At 40.1% G+C, this 21,254-nt stretch overlaps 1 protein-coding gene across 3 annotated transcripts; it reads left to right on the plus strand.

The window, feature by feature from the left end:
• Positions 1–410: 410 nt before the first annotated feature.
• On the plus strand, positions 411–18,300 carry isca2 (iron-sulfur cluster assembly 2). 3 transcript variants are annotated; one of them, XM_052025536.1, is made up of 5 exons: positions 411–583; positions 5,744–5,930; positions 6,820–6,935; positions 7,868–8,043; positions 8,392–11,136. In XM_052025536.1, the coding sequence occupies exons 1-4, from the start codon at positions 522–524 to the stop codon at positions 8,040–8,042; spliced, it is 540 nt and encodes a 179-aa protein (XP_051881496.1). In that variant the 5' UTR covers positions 411–521; the 3' UTR covers position 8,043; positions 8,392–11,136. The 3 variants fall into 3 exon arrangements, with proteins under 3 accessions (XP_051881496.1, XP_051881511.1, XP_051881504.1); XM_052025551.1 differs by lacking the exon at positions 8,392–11,136 and adding an exon at positions 18,284–18,300 and having other exon boundaries at positions 463–583; XM_052025544.1 differs by lacking the exon at positions 8,392–11,136 and adding an exon at positions 17,275–17,694 and having other exon boundaries at positions 463–583.
• Positions 18,301–21,254: the final 2,954 nt, after the last annotated feature.

Below are 21,254 nucleotides of genomic sequence, written 5' to 3' on the forward strand. Positions count from 1 at the left end.
GGACAGTAATCGTCTTCTGTCCGCAGGATGCGAGAGCGCCATCCCCTCTTTGATTGACATGAGGGAAACCCAATGGACTCGCAGCGCTCTAAAACCAGCCAATCAGATGAAACGCAATGGACTCGCCCCGCTCTAAAACCAGCCAATCAGATGAAACCCAATGGACTCGCAGCGCTCTAAAACCAGCCAATCAGATGAAACCCAATGGACTCGCAGGGCTCTAAAACCAGCCAATCAGATGGTTATAATGTTTCCTGCGCCAATAGCGAGCTGAGGAGAGAGGCTGCCTACGTAATTATGACAGACATGTTCAATGCCCAATAAGATAGTCCGTTGTGAAAAACGACCAATGGACGTAGGCAAGAGGTGGGTCAAGGTGCTATTTATGATGGGCATGTCCCCTAGCTAATAAACTTGGCCGTTTCTGAACAGACGGGCGGGAGTACGCCAATGGGGAAAGGGTTTGGGGGGCGGTATTTCCGGGAACAGGTGATGCGCCTCCGTCGGGCACCGAGAGCAAAATGGTAGCGAGTGGGGTGTTGAGGCGATCGCTGGTAGTTGCTGCTGAGCTTTGCTGGAGGAGGTGAGCAAGCAACTACAAACCGTCAGCGGTCATTTGCAAGTGCTGTCAGCTGGAATGGTATCCTCCAAATGGGTTGTCTTTTTGTAACGAACTCCTGAGGTCAAGTTAACAACATTGGGGCAACTGTATTGCACATTAGGGAGGGACCCCCCCAGGCGGCTGAACTCCCTGGGCAAAGCTGACAGTGGGAACCGACACCAAGTAGGCTTTTGGGGATTTTCAGTGCCAACTTCGAAAAAAAATCTACTCGCCCTTTTACTGTTTTTTTAATGCATATGTGCCATGCGCGTTTAACATTATTATCGTTATTTATTTGTTTAAAAAGGCTTGTAAATATAGTTAGAATGGAACATGTGCTTTATTTACAAGCCTTTTTTTAAACAAATACACAACCACAACACCACCTACACTTCAAAGTTATTTCTTAGCTGTGAATACTTTGGAATTGTGAATATCAGATGGAAATATTTTTCATGAATGTCTGATGTGAATCCTTAAACCAAATTATCTTTCCAATATTTTATTGTTGTTGATAAATCACAGTATTGCTGACATAATTGTGCTGGTATGAGTAGTATTCTATCTGTCTCCCTGCTATGTATGTCCAAACCTGACAGTTAATACTTTCTTAAGAAAATAGAGCTATTCTGAGAAGTGTTAGGAATGATCTAAACAGTAGTAAGGCTGATTGTAAATCCACTTTAATGTATTGAAGAGCAATGCTAGATTTCTGAAATATCAGCTGAAAATGGCTGAGATGTTTAGCAAGTCAGGCAATGTCTGTGGCATGAGAAACAGACTTGGCATTTCAGGTCAATGACTTTTCATCAGAACTTCCCTAATTAATTCCATAGAGTTATACAGCACAGAAATAGGCCCTTCGACTCTCCATGGTCATGCTGGCCATGAGTTATCTATCTATACTAATCTTATTTTCCAGCACGTGGCCTGTAGCCTTCTACACCTTGGCACTTCAAGTGCTTGTCATAATAATTAAATGTTGTGTGAGACTCTACTCACTATCCCTCAGGCAGTCCAGCTACCCCCTCAGTGAAAAGAAAATTCTTGTATCCTTTCTAAACCTCCTACCCTTTACTTAAGCTTCTGGTTTTATACATCTCTGCTGTGGGAAAGGTTTCTTACTTTCTACCTATCTGTGCTCCTTATAATTTTATATACTGCAGACAGGTCCCTGCTCGGTCTCCTCCCCTCGGTCTTAATGACATGATTCATTATGTTATAAGTTACATTTGCACATCTCACCAAGAAATAAATTTCTTGGTGAGATGTGCAAATGTAACTTATAACATAATGAATTGTGCACTGTACTATTTTCTTGTGACCTTGTCTGTCAACCAACATATATATTGAATAATGAAATATTGTTGATAGAGATAAAGTACCATATTGTGGGATACATATGTTTGGATTCTTATGCTGGCTGCAGCTATTAAAATTGGCAGTCATTCAGATAATTGGCCAAGTTATCAGTTCACCTTGTTTTTATCATGTAGCCTTCAACAGTGCTAATGCTGAATCTGAACTTGAACTTTTATTTCAGTGTGCCAACTTGCGCAATGTGATGAAGTTTTATTATTTTTTCTTGGTTATTTGAAGAATTAAAGTATTCAGGTTTTCAAACTTCTGAATATGAAAATTAGTATTGCACATGTTCATTATTAACAAATAATGCACCTGTTAATTTACATCGTTGTAGGCAGCAGCTTGTTTGTATTACAAAATTTCAGCTGGTGTTTTCTGTATGATGTGGGCTTTGCTGGCACTAAGTCAGCCATTATTGCCTGTCCTGAACTGTCCTTGGGAGGATAGTGATTTATTGGCTCCTTGAACTCTTGAAGGTACTTCACAGATCAGTTGGCTAGGTTGTTCTGGAACTTTCCTGCAGCATTGATAAAGAAACATCAATGTATTTCCAAGCCAGGATGTTGTGTGACTTGGAAGCATGGCCAGGTTCCCTGCAGATGTGGGGAATCTGAAATACAAACAGAAAATGCTGAAAACACTCAGCAGATCAGGCATCATCTGTGTAGAGTTGACATTTTGGGTCTAAGGCCCTTTGGCAGAACTGTGAAAGAGAAAACAAGTTCACTTTAAGTTGTGAAGGGAATGGGTAGGACGAAGAGGATATCTCTCATAGGGTGAGACCAGATTTGTTATTTCTTTCTAGTTATTTGTTCCTTAATAACTTTTAAATTATTTAAACTCTTTTCCCTGTGGGTGGATCTGAAATCTGAAGATCAGATCCAAACCTGTCCTTTGCTATACTGTTAATATGCTCTGATTAATAGGTTAATAGGGATAGTTAGACAAAAAAGAAATCAAAGGCTGTGATACGAGGGCAGATAGGGAGCGAAAATACAGAGAAAAGATTATGAAAAGGTGCAAAATGCAGGGCTGAAAGACGTGCCAACCAGGTCAGGCTGTGGAGAAAAAAAATCTGAACCAATATTGCAGTTGACTGACTTACAGCCAAAAAGGTTAGTTCCAATACAGACAGATAAAAAACAAGTTACTGAAACTGTGGAATTTGATATTGAGTCCAAAACACTGCAATGTGCCCAGACAGATGGTGAGGTGCTGTCCATCGAGTTTACATTTTGTGTCATTAGAGAAGTGCAGGAGGCCACAGATGGGTCAGAGTCAGATGGAGAATTAAAGTTCAAGCAACAGGAAGCTCTGTGTTGCTCCTGTATGTTCTGCAAATTAGTGATCCAATCTGTGTTTGACTTCTCAAATATTAGAGAAGACCACATTTCCTATTACCTGAGATAGAGATGGAAAGATCTAGGAAGGGAAGTGAAGAGTCAAAGATGGACCATGTGAAGGTGAGAGGTAAAACTGGGTGGAGAGATGGGCTCAGAGGAAAGTGAAAGGGGAGAATGATTAGGAGGATATTCAAATTCAAGAATTGTTGGAGCTTGCAAACTTTGATATCTGATAGAATTGAGCAGCAGTTCAGGACGATTTGAGATAGAATGAGTCAGTGTTGTTACAGAGAGAAGGTAAGAGCGTGTGGGTGTGGCACATGGCATCAAACGTGGATCTGAAGATGCTACAAGAACATTGCCTCAAGAACGCTGGATAGTTTGAACATACTTGTGAACCTCAGTGGGTCCACAGCTGGAATTTTCACTTGGAATCCACATGAGATGAGTTGGAGCTAGAGACAGTTGTTAAGGAAAGGGATGTGACTGGAAGCAAGTTCTAGCCAACAGCTGTCAAAGACAAGGAGGAAATGGAAACCACTGATGGCGAACAAGGGAATCATACTGGAGAACAGAGGAGAACAACTTCAAAGATGACATTCCTGGGACAGAAATGGCAGTGAATTAAGTGGTAAACTATATTAAAATAAAAAAAAAGAACTGTAGGTATTGGAAATCTGAAACAAAATAACAAAGTAGCTTGTCAGGTATTTTAACACAGAAAATTCGACAATCTGCACAGCAGTTGGCAGTGCGAGGACAAGCAGGTCATTTGTTTCATTGCTGACAGGAAGACTGCTGTTCCTGGACTTATCTTCAGGTTTCAGCTTTGCTTGTATTTGGGATGATGGTACTGTTACTGTATTCTATAAGATACAAAACACAATGTACCAAGTTAAGGTTATTCAGAAAGCAACTGAATGTCAGGGGACACTGTTAGAGTGGAGCAGAAGTAATTCATGTCCCTTCAGAGTCCTTAGTTATAACTTTTCAAATTTGTTATTTCTTTCCAGTTACTTGTTCCTTAATAACTTTTAAATTATTTAAACTCCTTTCCCTCCTCCCATTCGCAGTGGGTGGATATGAAATCTGAAGATCAGATCCAAACCTGTCCTTTGCCATACTGTTAATTTCAAATCCATAACATTTCCAAGTATATTGAATTTAATAAATACGTTGACTGCTTTAATTTTAATTTTCTCTTGGATTACCTAAAAGATTAAGGGATATCACAGATCTGAAAAGGGTCACCTTGAAAGAAATTCTGAATAGGTGGGACTTGTAAGAAGACACAGCAGACTGCCGATGCTGGAATCTGGAGCAACACAAGGCGCTGGAGGAAATCAGCGGGTCAGGCAGCATCTATGGAGGGAAATGGACAGTCGACGTTTCGGGTCGAGACCCTTCATCTGGACCGGAAAGAAAGGGGGAGTTGGCCATTATAAAAAGGGGGAGGGAAGGGGGTGGAGCAAGAGCATGTTTTTGTAAGTTGGTCGGATTCCTAATAGAAATGTATAGATTTTTCTAGTCAGCAGGAGCCTTTCATTTAACTATACATCTCCATACTTGCCTGATACTTGAGACAGTGCTATATGCCTTTTAGATATAAACTCAACCCATTTATTTCTTGAAATGGATCTAATTTCAGTAGAATTAGTTGAAAAAGAATAGGGAATTCTTTTACATTGTGGCAAATGATTGTCTTTCAGATAATACCACCTAGTATATTAATTAGCCATTATTATGTTATACCATGTGTTACTTGACTGCTCTTAAACCTATAAAAGTGCCGGAAGTGCTTTGAATACAAGTTTCTTTCATCCCTAACTTGCCTGATAAAATGAGCAAAGCATCAAGGTCTAACACTCAGAATAATCCATAACCACTGACCCTAAACTGCTGCTATTAATTTCTTAATAGTGAAGTGCTGACATAATTGGAAGTTCTGTCACCTTTAGAGTCAAACAGAATTAATACCAGCAGATGGTGAAAATGAGCAGGTTGCTGATGTATGCTTGAGATTAATGGTAGGTTAATTCAGGGCCAACTGTCATTTCTCAAGTGTGCGAGTGCTGACTATTTAAGGAATTGATGAGGTCAGTCTGAATTCCCATAGTAATTTTTGTTGTTTGCTTGCAATGGTGAGCAGAACGTCGTGCACTTTCAGAATTCGTAGACTTCAAGCAAGTTAGGCTTTTGGTAAGTGGAACACATGGCTTCTTTCGTTCATGGAATGTGCCACTCTGTAAAATAACAACTCTGACAATGTCAGACTGTTTCTGTCTGGAATGGAAGCACTGTGACAGTTGATACACAGGGCTCCTTAGTGGATTTGAGGAAAGGGTAAAACTGCATTAGTTATCTTTACGTATTGGGATGTTCCTTATTTTGTCCACTCTTCTGCTTACTATTTTCATTTTTGTATTTTTAACAGGGTGCCGTGTTTGCCCATTTCTTTGCAGAGCCAGCCTGTTTTATTAGCTAACGTAACTCGCCTTGCAGCTTGCCAGCAATTACTGAATACTCGATTAACTGGAAGGTGCTTCTCAGCTGGTCAAGAAACAGAATCAAAGACTGGTACATCCCAGGATACAGTGTCACTCAGTGATAGCTGTGTTAAGGTAAAGTTGGTAAGATGCTGGTGATCTATTTCAATAGCCATTTGTCACTGGTAACATATTATTACCCTTTATGTTTAGAGATTTTTTGCCAAGTAGGACTGTTGTAGGAAGTGCAGAAAATACCAGTTGCAAATATAGGGAATACCAGTAAGAAGTAGCTAAATATGATGTTTGTAACTCGTAGGGGAAATCAATTTCCCAGCTTTGGACCAACATTCCTCACCTAAACATAGAAGAATGAAATGTTACAAACACTTTTGAGTTAGATTACTATTTAGAGTGGAATTATTTGCACCTTTGTGCATTGACTTGCACTTAACTTGGTTGAGGCCCTTCCAAAACTCATTAGTCTTCATGTGGAAAGAGAAAGTAGCTTTTCATTGGTCTATGCTGGGATCAAGCCATGTCCCCAGTCCCAGTGTCAACTCACAGTGCAGCCAACTTCCCACATTGAGGCAGTGTAGTAAAACTCTGAGAATCTGCAGTCCAGTTGTTTGAAAATCCCTCTGGATCAGTGCCAGGCTCATTGGTTGATGATTCTTGTGCTCCCTTGAAAACACCGGGGATCCAGTTCCTGTGCTTCTTTGAAAGTCACTGGGCCCCATTTCCTGTGCTCCTTTGAAAATTACCTTGTTCTGTTTCCCACAGTTCCCTAAAATTTAACAGTTTCACTGGAAAAATTTATTATACAATTTTAATGTATAAAAAAAACTGAATTAAAAGTGCATTGGAGTATCATTTGGAATAACATCCAATTTCTAGCATTTTCTGTTTTTGTTTCAGATTTCCGGTATCTGCAGTTTTTTTTAAAATTTTCATTATACTTTGTAGCAGCTTTTTGAAGAATCATACAAGATTAAAGTCTTTATAAATAATCACTGTGTTGCAGCGCCTACAGAAAATTTTGGAAAAGGATGAGTTCCTGAGGGTACAAGTGGAAGGAGGTGGCTGCTCGGGATTCCAGTACAAATTCATACTGGATAAAACAATAAACTCAGATGACAGGTAAAAAAAAAGTCACCAGAGTTCTGTTCGATGATGCCACAAGTCCTTTTTTTTTTTGCTGGGTTGTAGCATTCACCCATTATCGCAAATGCATGTTCAGTTCCAGAATAGGCTTCTTGGAGCTCTGTGTTTTGATGAAGGCGACGATTTCAGAATCAATTAATTTATCACCAACCTATGCAATTCTTTGAGGCTGGAATTACACTTGTGTTTGTGGTCTACCAAGTGGATATATTTTAAAATGGAATCTGAATACTTATTTGACAATGCTTTGTATTTTTAAACTTTTACAAAATATTAAAGCTTAATGAGAAATTGCCATCAAGATTCAGTTAGATTGGGTAATTTCCGAACCTCATGATGAACAACAATCTTATTTGGGCTTTTTCTCTAATTTCCGTGTTCAACTCCGGATTTTTTAATTGGAAGTTGCTCCCCACACGCACACCCCTCCCACAGAATGACCCTAGCTTTCATAAATTCAGGTCACTGCCTTGGGTCAGCCAAAGTATGTGCTATACCAGTATCGCATGTTGTAACCAAGATCTCAATCTTCTGTCATATCTCATTGTCTTGTGGATGGCAACAAGTTACGCACCTTAAACGAAGAACCACTTTCAGTCAGAAAAAATTCAGAAAGAAATTTTCTACATGCTTTGGAAAGATGAGAAACTATCTGTAATAAAGTTAATACAGTGACTGCGTATCATTTAACTTAAGCACACATATTGTAGTGCAAATTTTTCACTTTGGTTTATAAAGCAGTTGTCTAATAAGGGATCCTGCAAGTATATGTGACTTGCTACAGTACAGTGTGACTATGAGTGTGACATGAAATAAATCTATGGTTTATTATGGGGCATTAAATACCTTTTTTTAGATGTTAATTTTCTACCCTGCAAGTTAACTATATGCTTGTCTTTACAAATTAGGATCTTTGAACAGGATGGCGTATGTGTTGTCATTGATTCTGATAGTCTGGAGTACCTGAAGGGAGGCACAGTGGACTACAGCGAGGAACTGATCCGTAGTTCATTCCAAATATTGCACAATCCACAGGCAGAGCATGGATGTTCCTGTGGGAGCTCTTTTTCCATCAAACTGTGAGGTATAGCAGCTTATTTGCCATCCACCATGTTAAAAAGTTGCTCACAAAAGCAAGCCTGGCTTAAAAAAAATTGCCAAGCCAAGCTGAAAACAAAACAATGTGTGATATTGTAGCCTTGCTGAAGATTACAAAGAAAACAAATGCGAACAGAACATTGGAGTTACGTTATTTATACTTTCTAATGCAATACTGCAAGATGTTTTGAAACAGAATGTGCTAGTAGTAGCAAGGGTTACACAATGTTTTCTTTCCTTTACATGAAGGCCTTGTACTTTTTCAAATTGAAATAATAAGCGGAGACAAAGCATTAAATAATTGAATCTGAATTGGATAATATGTCACCCACAGCCCAAGAAAATGGAAAACTGGGTTCAATGTATCTTACCTGAAGAAATATCCAGCTTTGCCTATATTGGAGACCGGCTTTGGGCAGAAGGGACCCTCTGTCAAATTGACTTTCGTCTGAACATGTATCAGTGACCTTTACTACTCATCATTCAGATCCCAGTAAAATGCTTGGCAACAGCCAAGGTTTAACTTCTTAATTAGGTTTTGGTTGATCTTGGCTCCAAACATTGTTTCTAACATTAAATATGTTGAAAGTACAGAATCTTGATAATTTTCAGACATGTTATTAATCAGTTGATGTTTCATGAATCTCGAAGTGTTGCCCAATATAAATTCTATGCTAATTTAAATTATAAAGCACAGGGGAGGCCATTCAAATTTTACTTCAACTATTTATTTGGAAACACTATCGAATCTGCTTGCATTCCTTTTTCAGATGTTCCACTTCTTTCCCCCATTATCCCCCAACAGTTTTTTTGTCAATTATCTTAAATTTGTGTCCACAGGTGAACCTGTAGGTAGAAACAAGTTCAACCTATATACCCTTTTAGAGCCCCTTTATAATTTGTCTACCTTTATAAACTCTTCAAAACCTTCTCTGCTTTATGAAGATCAATATTAGCTTCTCTGGTCTCCACTTGTATTCTAAGGTTTGTTTAAAACCTTAATGTGGCCAGTTGCTTCCTGTTATTGTTACAGTAACTCCAATCTGCATATAGTCATGTGCTTCCCTGACAGCTGAACTGAGGCTGGTTTTCACCAAATCCTGAAGTTTCAGTGTTTCTCTTTCCAAGTGTTCCATTTCCTTTCCATTCATGCATCCTGAGCTGGTCTCCCTAAAAAAAAAAGTGTGATTGCCATAATGAGTACATTCACTATTGCTTTAAATTAAAAAAAAGATTGGAACAAGGGGGGGAGAAAAGTCTTGAGCAAACTTTGTCAGGTTGATTTTTTTTCCATTGTCAGTTTGCATGATGCTGGGCTGCTCTAGAAAGAAGAACGTGAAGCAAAGTTATTAAACCCTGTTTGGATTGCTGTCCTAATTCTGCTAATATTCAGCATAAAGGAAGCACTGTCTAAATGAAACCTTATTTTCTTGTCATCCGTACTGCTGTTCCCTTTTTTCAGATCTGTTTGTGGAGTGTTCTGTACTCTGGCTTCTGCTGCTCTGTAAAATCCTGAGTTCAGACCAACATGTCCTGGTACTGAGTTGACTTGTATTAAATTTAGTTTATATAAGAAAATATAAATGGTCTCTCAGGTAAGAAGGGAGAGATCATTTATATTTGAAGGTCTCCGAATGGTGAAACTAATTTTTCCTCATTTCTGTTTTCCATATATCTTCATTGAGTTTTTAAAAAGTAATTTGTTGCGGATTTTAAAAGGTTTTGGTTTTTTTCTCTGATGCTAGCTTTGTCCTATTTCTTCTTTACCTTGGCCTTTGATATTTCTTCAGAGCGGTGGCCAGGTTATATAGGTGAAACTGTGCAGCCCACTCAGTTTTTATGCTCTCAATATTGCCCTCTAGTGAGACATCGAATAACAGCTATTTGCATTTGCTTATGCCAACATGCTTCACAGGAGCCTAAACAAATTTGACCTTGCGCCACATAAGGAGACACTGGGACAAATGATCAAAATCTTGATTGAAGAGGCAGGTTTTGGGGACTTTTCTAAAGACCAAATACCTTGTCATCCGAAACAAATAGTTTACATTCTCTGAAAATAGATTCTATGTTAGAACTAAAACAGGGAACGTAAATTGTGGTTAGAACTAAAATGTCACTGAGACGGGGAAGAGGCTGTACCCTTGAAGTGTTCAATGTCTCACTATCTGTAATTAAGTGGTATGTATAAATTATCATAACCGGGGTATTTTTGCCCCTCTGCCCCTGCCTTCTGCTGCATGCAGAATGGTTGGATATATTATTGAAAAAGATGGAGAACCCTGCTAATTGATTTAAAAATGACAAGCAATATTAACCTTTGGAAAAACCTAAATAATGCTAGATTAAATTTAGCAAGTTTCAAGCAAGGTAGTTTAAAGTACCCTTTCTGACAACGTATGTTGGTCTAAGCACGATAAAAAGAAATTGGAGACTTATTTTTGGTTTCTTTGAAAATGAAAATCAAGCAGGATAAACAGGTGGTACACCAGATTGGTCGTCGCTTGTTGAAAGCCTGTGCCCATGTTGAAGGATACAGCAAGTATCTTAATTGAGAAGGTATAGGAAGGATCAAAGGAAGAACATGCTTTGGTGCAAACAGAAAGTTAGTAAAAGCCATTATCAAAAGTACAACGTAGAAGAAAGTGCTCATTTATTTTCATCTCCAATTAGGTATATAAAGTTAATACTGTTGGGCAGCTGGCAAGTGGAACTTTTCATCTCTGCCTGTCCTCAATCTGACCTACCTTCAGATTCTGATTTGTTGAAAGCAAGCCTATCTCCCCCCCCCCCCCCCCCCCCCCCACAACCCCAATAGCATGTTACCAAATGAGGGACTTTGCCCTGATAAAAGAATGTTAGCATGCCAGGGAACTGGGATTGACCTCTTTGTCTGTTTGTGTTAGAGACAGAAATGAAAACACTGTGGCAGGTTTAAATACTTGTGCTATTTTTGTTCCAAAGAAAAAGGCAAGATGAATTGCTTTGCACCCAGCACTGCAATGGCTGTCACTCTAGCATGTGGCAAAAATTGTAAATACTTTATTTTATGTGATAATAAATACTTTACATTCTTCAAGCTGTTTTTTAATGCGCTCTGGTGTATTGCCAGCAGGTTCTGGTGAAATAGCTTCCACACCATTGCCTTAATAAGACATTGTAAAATATAGCATCCAGTTAACTTAGTAGGATGTGGAGATATACACTTTGTGCTTGTGCTGTTTCATTGGGTGTCAGCCTTGGCTCTGCGACAGGACTCTTGTTCTCTGGAGGATTGTATGCTCAAGACCTGTTCCAGAGACTTGAGAATATGTTCTAGCTTGACAGTGAGGCTGCATGGAAATGTTGCACTGACAGAAGAATCATTTCACGTGAGACAACACAAGGTTCAGAAATAGACTTGTGTGATACTTGCAGTGTAGAAAAGCCGTAAGAATCAGGAATTACAAAGGGAATGTTCTGTAGTTTCAGTAGGAAGATGAGCACTTTCTCATCTTGATACCACCCATCACAACATAGTAAAGGATTAAAAATGAGTGGTTAAAAAAGAGTGGCACAGCCTTTAAAAAGAGAGGTTTACAGCTTGTACTTCCGAATCCCCAAAAGAATGCATATGGAAGAACATAGTTGTAAGTATTATTCTTCCTCTCATTCTTCACCTCAGAAATATATTTGACTATTAGTGCCACAGGGAATGCTTGGGCCAGCATCTTACCTGTAATAATATGAGTTCTTTGAACAAAGTGCCTTCTGACAGTTGGTGCATATTTTTCCTTTCTTCCGATGCATACAAGTCTTACAGTGATAAAAGGTGTGAATGGTTTGTTGTGTGTTAAAGTCAGGTACTGTTATAACTGGGAGACATTTAGGTCATGTAGTTGTCACCCTAAATATGCTTGCTAATTATACTGCCTTGCTATAGCAACTGCATATGAAAATGTTTCCTAAACTTGTACTTGTGGAGACGCTTCAATAATTCTCCTGACCCAGCATGTGAATGACCCTCTGATTTAGTAATTACTTGAATGTACCATATAAAACCCTGTGAGATGAAGTAGCTAACCCTACAATAATGATAGGCTGCTATAAGATAAACAAAACTGCGGATTCATGTTAAGACCCGGGAATGGAAAGGAAATGTCTGAGAGTAGAAACATAGACATAGAAACATAGAAAAACTACAGCACAATCAGGCCCTTCGGCCCACAAAGCTGTGCCGAACATGTCCCTACCCTAGAAATTACTAGGCTTACCCATAGCCCTCTATTTTTCTCAGCTCCATGTACCTATCTAACAGTCTCTTAAAAGACCCCATTGTATCCGCCTCCACCACCATTGCTGGCAGCCCATTCCACGCACTCACCACTCTGAGTAAAAAAACTTACCCCTGACATCTCTATACCTACTCCCCAGCACCTTAAACCTATGTTCTCTTTGTGGCCAGCATTTCGGCCCTGGGGAAAAGCCTTTGACTATCTACCCGATCAATACCTCTCATCATCTTTTATACCTCTATCAGGTTCCCCCTCATCCTCCGTCGCTCCAAGGAGAAAAGGCCGAGTTCCCTCAACCTACTTTCATAAGGCATGCTCTGCATTCCAGGCAGCATCCTAGTAAATCTCCTCTGCACCCTTTCTATGGCTTCCACCTCCTTCCTGTAGTGAGGTGACCAGAACTGAGCACAGTATTCCAAGTGGGGTCTGACCAGGGACCTATCTAGCTGCAACAATACCTCTCAGCTCCTAAATTCAATTCCCCAATTGATGAAGGACAATACACCATATGCCTTCTTAACCACAGAGTCAACCTGCGCAGCCGCTTTGAGCATCCTATGGACTCGGACCCCAAGATCCCTCTGATCCTCCACACTGCCAAGAGTCCTACCATTAAGACTATATTCCGCCATCATATTTGACCTACCAAAATGAACCACTTCACACATCTGGGTTGAACTGCATCTGCCACTTCTCAGCCCAACTTTGCATCCTATCTATGTCCCTCTGTAACCTCTGACAGCCCTCCAAACTATCCACAACATCCCCAACCTTTGTGTCATCCGCAAACTTACTAACCCACCCCTCCACTTCCTCATCCAGGTCATTTATAAAAATCACAAAGAGCAAGGGTCCCAGTGCAGATCCCTGAGGTACACCACTGGTCACCGACCTCCATGCAGAATACGACCCTTCAACGACTACTCTTTGCCTTCTGTGGGCCAGCCAGTTCTGAATCCACACTGCAACGCCCCCTTGGATCCCATGACTCCTTACTTTCTCAATAAGCCTTGCATGGGGTACCTTATCAAACGCTTTGCTGATAATCCATGTACACTACATCTACTGCTCTCCCTTCATCGATGTGTTTAGTCACATCCTCAAAAAATTCAATCAGGCTTGTAAGGCAGAACCTGCCCTTGACAAAGCCATGCTGACTATTCCTAATCATATTATACCTCTCCAAATGTTCATAACTCCTGCTTCTCGGGATCTTTTCCATTAGCTTACCAATCACTGAGGTGAGACTCACCGGTCTATAATTCCTTGGGCTACCCCTACTCCCTTTCTTGAATAAGGGAACAACATCCGCAACCCTCCAATCTTCTGGAACCTCTCCTGTCTCCATCGACGATGCAAAGATCATCGTTTGAGGCTCCGCAATCTCTTCCCTCGCCTCCCACAGCAGCCTGGGGTACATCTCAGCCGGTCCCGGCGACTTATCCAACTTGATGCTTTCCAAAAGTTTCAGCACCTCCTCTTTCCTAATATCTACATGCTCAAGCTTTTCAGCCCACTGCAAGTCCCCACTACAATCCCCCATAATCGTCAAATTCTTACTGGATGAGTTGTGGAAAGGGTATTGAAGTATGAAGTGGCCACAGTGTGTTATGACTACTGCTATTATTTAAATCAGTGACCTAGATTAAGATAACCAATACAAAGTAATAAAACTTATAGATTTTACAAATTTACCAACTTTAGAATGGTGGTGAAATTGGAAAATATAGCTTATAAATAAGTTGGGCAAGGTGGGTAATTCAGCAAGCAGTGGCAGATGAAATTCAACACTTAGAGCTGTGAGGTGCTGCACACAAAGAACAGATGGTGGGTTCCATGGGAAGAAGTTGAAAGAAGCCTCATATAGACTTAATGCTAAATGTGTAGTCATTCAACTAAGACAAAACAATGCTGAATTATAAACACAATATAATAGAATACAAGTTGGAGGAGATAGTGAACTTTGCAGTGATCTGGTTAGCCCGTGATTTGAACACTTCACTTTGATCGCGTAGATGCAATAGTGAGGTTCAAGCACTGAAGATAGTGCAAAAAGAAACTATGAACCTGATGCCTAATGTCAAAGATCTGAATGAAGAAAGGCTGGTGAAACTTCAACCAGGGTTATTATATAACCAGGGTTATTTGAGGTGATCACACAGAGTTATAAGATGGTAATAAGAATGAGGAAAAAAAAATGTACAATACATGCAAATTAAATGCCACCTATGGTTAGTAATCTCCACTGAGCTTTGCATTGTGTTGAATCAAGAGGTCCATTACTGACAACCTCTGACCTCATTAAAAATGGATTTATTCAAATTTCTGGCTCACTTGGGCATTTTGATCTATACCTTCAGTCAGTTTTGTTACAGTAAACAAGCATTTAGGTTGAGGAGGAACTTTCCTGAGATTCCTGTTCCACCTACGCAGGTGATTCATTAAGAATGCTTTTGTCTGTGGCTGGGAGCTTCAGAATGGACATGACTATGTTATGTATATATAATATATTATTATATATTAACGTTTGAACATAGCACACTACAGGTCCTTCGGCCCACAATGCTGTGCTGACATTTTATCCTGCTCTAAGATCTATCTAACCCTTCCATCCCATATTACCCCCCATTTCTCAATCATTCATGTGTCTACCTAAGAGTCTCTTAAATGTCCCTAATGTATCTGCCCCTACAATCTCTGCCGGCAGTGCGTTCCACGCACCCACCACTCTCTCTGTCAAAAAAAACAACTTGACCCTGACATCCCCCTTATACCTTCCTCCAATCACCTTAAAATTATGTCCCCTCATGTTAGCCATTGTCACCCTGGGAAAAAGTCTCTGACTGTCCACTCGATCTATGCCTCTTATCATCTTGTACACCCCTATCAAGTCACCTCTCATCTTCCTTCTCTCCAAAGAGAAAAGCCCTAGCTCACTCAACCTATCCTCATAAGATATGCTCACCAATCCAGGCAACATCCTGGTAAATCTCCTCTGCACCCTCTCTAAAGTCTCCACATCCTTCCTATAATGAGGCGACCAGAACTGACCGCAATATTCCAAGTGTGGTGTAACCAGAGTTTATAGAGTTGCAACATCACCTCGTGGCACTTGAACTCAATACCCCGACTAATGAAGGCCAACACTCCATACGCCTTCTTAACCCTATCAACTGCGCGGCAACCTTGAGGGATCTATGGACGTGGACCCTAAGATCCCTCTGTTCCTCCACAGTTGGTTGATACCAATTCCTTGTGTACCACATAACTTGTTACTTCAATCTCAGTATCTTCCCTGGAGTCTTTTTTTTTATTGTTGACCTCTGTGAGGAAAAAGCTTTCATGCAATCACGTGAGTTATTGCTAAATTGTAAGCACACATCTGTTGAAGTACAGAGCCAATTTTTACAACTAATGTGCACTGGGAATCCAAATGTGAGAGCACTGTGCCTCATTCATGATCTGTACAACTTACCAAACATTACCTCTGACAGACAGAAAATCACCTGGGTTGTAAATCTGATAAGCTGTCTATCACTTTCAAATCCTCCATGTGCCCAAAATTCCATGCAGATAATGCTAAATTATAAAAAGGTACTGTATATATCAAAAATCCATAAGAAATATTTATGGGAAGGTTGTAAGTAATGCATGAAATTGAGAAGTATGATGTAACCTTAGAAGGGGGAGGAATTTATTACTTCATCAGCTGACAAAACTCCTTGAATTTCTTAAGCTGTTCTCTTAACTTTGTGGAACAGTTCCATCAGTCATTGATAAGACCCTAGTGTAAAGTGTAAAATTTCTAAGTGTAAAATTTCTAAGTGTAAAATTGAATTTTCAACACTGCCACACTTGAGTCAGCTTTGGAAATGCATGCAAGAAGAGCCTCAATTCCTGTTGATAATGCACGTCTCCTGAACTTTCTCTAAAAAGCCTGGGTTACATTGAGTTGGATTGCATGTACTCAAAAACCTATTAATGTTCTGTGATGCAGTGCAACAGAACATTCTATCACTGTGCTGTTCCAGAGAGTTATTTCTCTGCTGATGAGTATTAATTTGTCAGCTCGTTAACTGTCTAATTGGCTTCTCATCAAAATTACTATCAACCTTCCTATGATATTTGACCTCTTTCTTCTAGAATAGAAGCCTACTATGTTTCCATTATATTATTTTTCACTTGCACAGGTGGATAAGACCTCAGTTTAATACTTCTAATTTACATGAGTATTTTCAGCAGCTACCTCTACCTGTAGAGGTGAGACCTGCAAGTAACAATCTAGTGGAGAAACGCAGGTAACCGCAACAATCCTATTTTTCATCCACGCTAGCCCTGATCATTTGGAATCAAAGTAGAAAGTCCTACATTAACTTGGAATATGAGACAATTCAAGCATTTTGCTATATCCCATAGCAATGAATTTCTCAGAGATCTGATACCTAGGTGGCACAGTGGTGCAGGTAGTGGAGCTGCTGCCTCACAGCCCCAGTGATACAGCTTAATTCAGACTTCCAGTGCTGTCTCTGTGGAGTTTGCACGTTCTCCTTGTGACTGCATGTGCTTCTTCTGGGTGCTCTAGTTTCTTCTTGCATCCCAAGGATACACAAGTTGGTAGATTAATTGGCCACCATAAATTGCCCCTAGTGTGGAGGTAATGTGGTGGTAGAATTTGGGGGGAATTGATAGGAAATGTGGACAGGATAAAATGGGAGTAGTGTAAGTGGGAGCTTGATGGTCAGTGTGGACTGAAGAGCCTTTTTCTGTGCTGTATCATTCTGTGACTACTAAGGGTTATACATGATGTTGCATCATATCCTAAGGATATCAGAGACTTGGCATTTATTCCAAAGTGGAGATGGACTGAATAGTTGTCACTTGCAAGTAAGAAATATCTCTTTAAAATGTGGCTTATTGTAATGCTGTACAATTCCTGTACACAGTTCATCACACAAACCAACCTACCCACCACCGACACCATCTGCACTTCCTGCTGCCTTGGGAAATAAGCCAACATAATCAAGGATGCCTCCCAGCCTGGACATTCTCTCCTCTCTCATTGGGCAGAAGGTAGAAAAGCTTGTGGGCATGTACTGCCAGGCTCGAGGATGTCTTCTTTCCCACTGTTATCAGACTCTTGAATGGACCTCTCATTTGCTAAAGAATGAATTCTTGATCTCCCAATCTACCTCATCATGGCACTTGCACTTTATTTATCTAACTGCACTTGATCTGTAAATTTTACACTATATTCTGCATTCTGTTTTCCTTTTTACTATCTTGATTTATTTGTGTATGGAATGATCTGTCTGGATGGGACGCAAAGCAAAAGCTTTTCACTGTATCTTGGTACGTGTGACAATAATAAACCAATACCTCCAAATGAACCAGGTTGTCCTAATTACAAGCTTATTTATGAAGGACCAGTAGTAAACAAAGAGTGTGAAGATGACAATAAGGTGGCAAATAGTCACTGCAGAAAGTGGCCTATCAACAGTGAGCCAAGGCAGACGACTGGGGTATTTTGTATACGTGTTCCAATCCAACAACACAGCAAAGGAAGATGGGCATTGTGTCACTGAGACGGCTTACAGTAAAATCATGGATTTCATCACCACTGGGTCAAAATCCCAGAATTCCCCATTCCCTGACACAGTAGGATTCCTTCTATGATTCTACCATCACCATACAATCAGCAGCATTTCACGAAGGTCACAAAGGATGTTAGCCTTGCTGGTAGTCCCCACATCCCTTACATTAAATTTAAAAATGTATAGACTGTAAAACCAAATTTTAAATTTTGCACGACATGATTTAGGTGAAAGGTAAGGTAGACACAAGAATTTAATTAATATCCTGTGGAAAATGTTCCAATAGAAGAACATGAAGTACAATAGAAGTCCTGCTGCAGTACTTCAACCTGAAACATCAACAATTTGTATCCTCCCACAGATGCTGCTCGACACGCTTGACCATGGCATCCAGCAGATTGATTGTTGCTCCAATGGAAGTACATCTGTTCCTATTTTTCTGAATTCCTTGCTGTTTGTCCAGTAGATGGCAGTCAAGGTTTACTTACGTCCAGACAAACAAGATGTAGAATTGTCACAAGTCGCATGTATTAGCCCCCTCTGGTTCTTCATCCTTGGAAAATATCGAGGTCAAGATAGATGGCAGGTCAGAAGATTGAACATAAGAAAGAGCACAGCAACAAAAGAATAAAGGATTGATTAAGAAGAAAAAAATTAAAATATGAGATAAAGCTAGCCCTAAATATAAAAGCAGATAGTAAGAGGTTCTATTGATATTTGAAAAAGAAAGTCGGCAAGTTAAGTGTTGGTCCTAAAAGAAATCTGTGTAATTAATAATGGGAAATGAGGAGACAGCAGATGAATTAAACAGGTATTTTGCATCAGTCATTATGTTTGAGGGGACAAGTAAAATCCCAGAAGTAGCTGTAAATCATGAATTCAAAGGGCAGAGGGAACTCAGAAAAATTGCAATCACCAAGAAAGTGATACTGAGTGAAGAGTTGGAACTGTGGAGCAGGTCAGTCTCTGGGTCCTGATGGACTTCATTCCCAGGGTTTTCAGAGAAGTAGTTGTTGCGTTGGTTTTAATTTTTGAAAATTCCATAGATTTGGAAAAGATTTCATTAAATTGGAAAATAGAAAGTGCAAGTTCTTTATTTAAAAAGAGAGAAAGTAAACAAGAACCTCCAGTCCAGTTGGCTTAACATATGACATAGCAAAAATACTGTAAGCTATTTGATGGTTGACACAGATTTAGTGATGGGAGGGGGGGGTGGTGGCCTGATTCAGAGTTGAATGGTTTTATGACTATCATTAAAGACATTATAGCAGGGCATTTGTCCAACCTCTCCTTATAGCTAATGCACTCCAATCCAGGCAACATCCTGGAGACACAAGAGACTGCAGGTGCTGGAATCTGGAGCAAAAAGCAAACTGCTGAGGAAGTCAGCGGGTTGAGCAGTATATGTGGGGGGGAAAGAATTGTCAACATTTTGGGTCAAGACCCTCCATCAGGATTTAGTGTAGACAGGGAAGATAAACCAGTATAAAGAGGAGAGGGAGATGTGAGACAAGGGCCAGTAGGTGATAGGTGATCCAGGTGAACTTGAGAGCAGGGTGGAAGTTAGTGGCAAAGGTCTCCGAGCATGCCTACACACAAACGTTATCTGTGTGATGAAGTTTAGTGGCGGAGGTTGGAGTGACTTGGGTTCTAGAGTGGCACAATAAAACCAATGTGGATTGAACATTTTCCCACTTGTCCTGTAGATTAGTTCCACACCAGCAGGAAGTTTGTTGAACGAGAAGTGCCGTTCTCAAGTGTGAATGAATGCGAGAATGTGTTGGGGCGATGATGCAGCCTTGCTTGACACTACTTTGTGCCGGGATTGTCTCTGCTGTGGACCCACTGGTTAAGATCACAGTGTACATGCCATGATTTAGCAGATGCTGGATGGAGGCAAATTTCTGAGGGAACTGATTTGAGATGGGTGCTTCACAGTCCCTGTCATGACATCTAAAAACATTGTATATAGTGGTAGGCACTGCCCCCTCTTTCTTTTGGAGTTACTGTGTGATGAAGATCATGACCACTTCTGGATAACCAGAATCCACACTGTAATTCAGGCAGCAGCATTTCAGCCATTGGTTGGAGACAGTTGTAGAGGACCCCAGAAATAACTCTCCAGTGGCGAAAACAGGGAGACCCCTCAGTAGTTACCAGTTTGTAATGGAGTTATGATTAGAGGGTTCCTTCCAGCAGGCACTGTGACTCTCTATCCTTGATAAACTCCCTTCTGTTCTTGGCTCTCAGTGAGATGGACTACTGGTGGTCTTAGTGTTGAAGAGCCTGGACATATCGTGGATACCAACTGGTTGCTGGGCCTTCTGTGCTCTTTCCATGCACCATCTATAAGGTCATGAGTTTTCTATTGGACTTCGGCCTTCATGTGCTAATCGAACTGCTTCTTTTCCCATGAGGCATTCATGGATTGGAAACACATTTGGCAACTTTTATTGGACTAGATGAATGTTACGGATGGTTCTATTATCTTTTTCCCTCATGGATCATTGTTTGAATTAGTGCCACAAAGATCGTTGCTGTACAAGAGGTCACATGGGTGGTTTTCTGTCTAGTGCAGGTTAAAGAGACATTTTACTTAATCAAGAAGTTTTGTAAAAGCAATAGTTCAATGTAGTCTGTCAGAGTAACCTTGTCTGTAGGGATCTAAGGAGATTTAAAGTGCTAACTGAACAAGATGCAATCACACAAGCAACTTAGAAGCTTCTGAAGAGTAAAACGCAGAAATGAATGGATCCAATTATCCTTAAAAATAAGGACAGTTGCACAGCAAAGACGAAGGAACAGTGGCCAAAGGGACATATCTGTCCCATTACCATTATGTCATCAATCGTTTTTTTGAAACTATCACTGCAATCTTATGCAGATCATACTTTGTATTTCGCGATTAAGTAAACTTTATGTGTATTCTGCAAACCAAACTGGTTTTTTCAAATTTTTCAAACCCTTATCAGGCTTAAGTTACACCTCACACTGAAGTAATGATTGAGCAGATTCTTGCAAGACATTCATGCTGCAGATGACCAGGGTGACAGGTAAAAAAATTATTCCAATCCCAAAACAGAAGTTTAACTTGGTTTGCATGTCTACTAAATGTTTTATTGATGCCAACTTTGCAATTAAAAGAAAAGTAGGAAGGCACCTAATGTGGGCAGATTATTCTTTTATTATTGGTGTTTTCCTTTCAGAGGGTTGCTTAAAGTTGCCCTTCTATTACCATTTATTGGGCTCTTAAACTAGCCATTCCTCCACTTCAAGCACAAAAACATTATGGTTGTTCCACTGACTATCTTTGTCCACAATAATTTATTTAG

The sequence above is a fragment of the Pristis pectinata genome, chromosome 1 (assembly GCF_009764475.1).
Source record: "Pristis pectinata isolate sPriPec2 chromosome 1, sPriPec2.1.pri, whole genome shotgun sequence".
In the NCBI taxonomy this organism is placed as follows: domain Eukaryota; kingdom Metazoa; phylum Chordata; class Chondrichthyes; order Rhinopristiformes; family Pristidae; genus Pristis; species Pristis pectinata.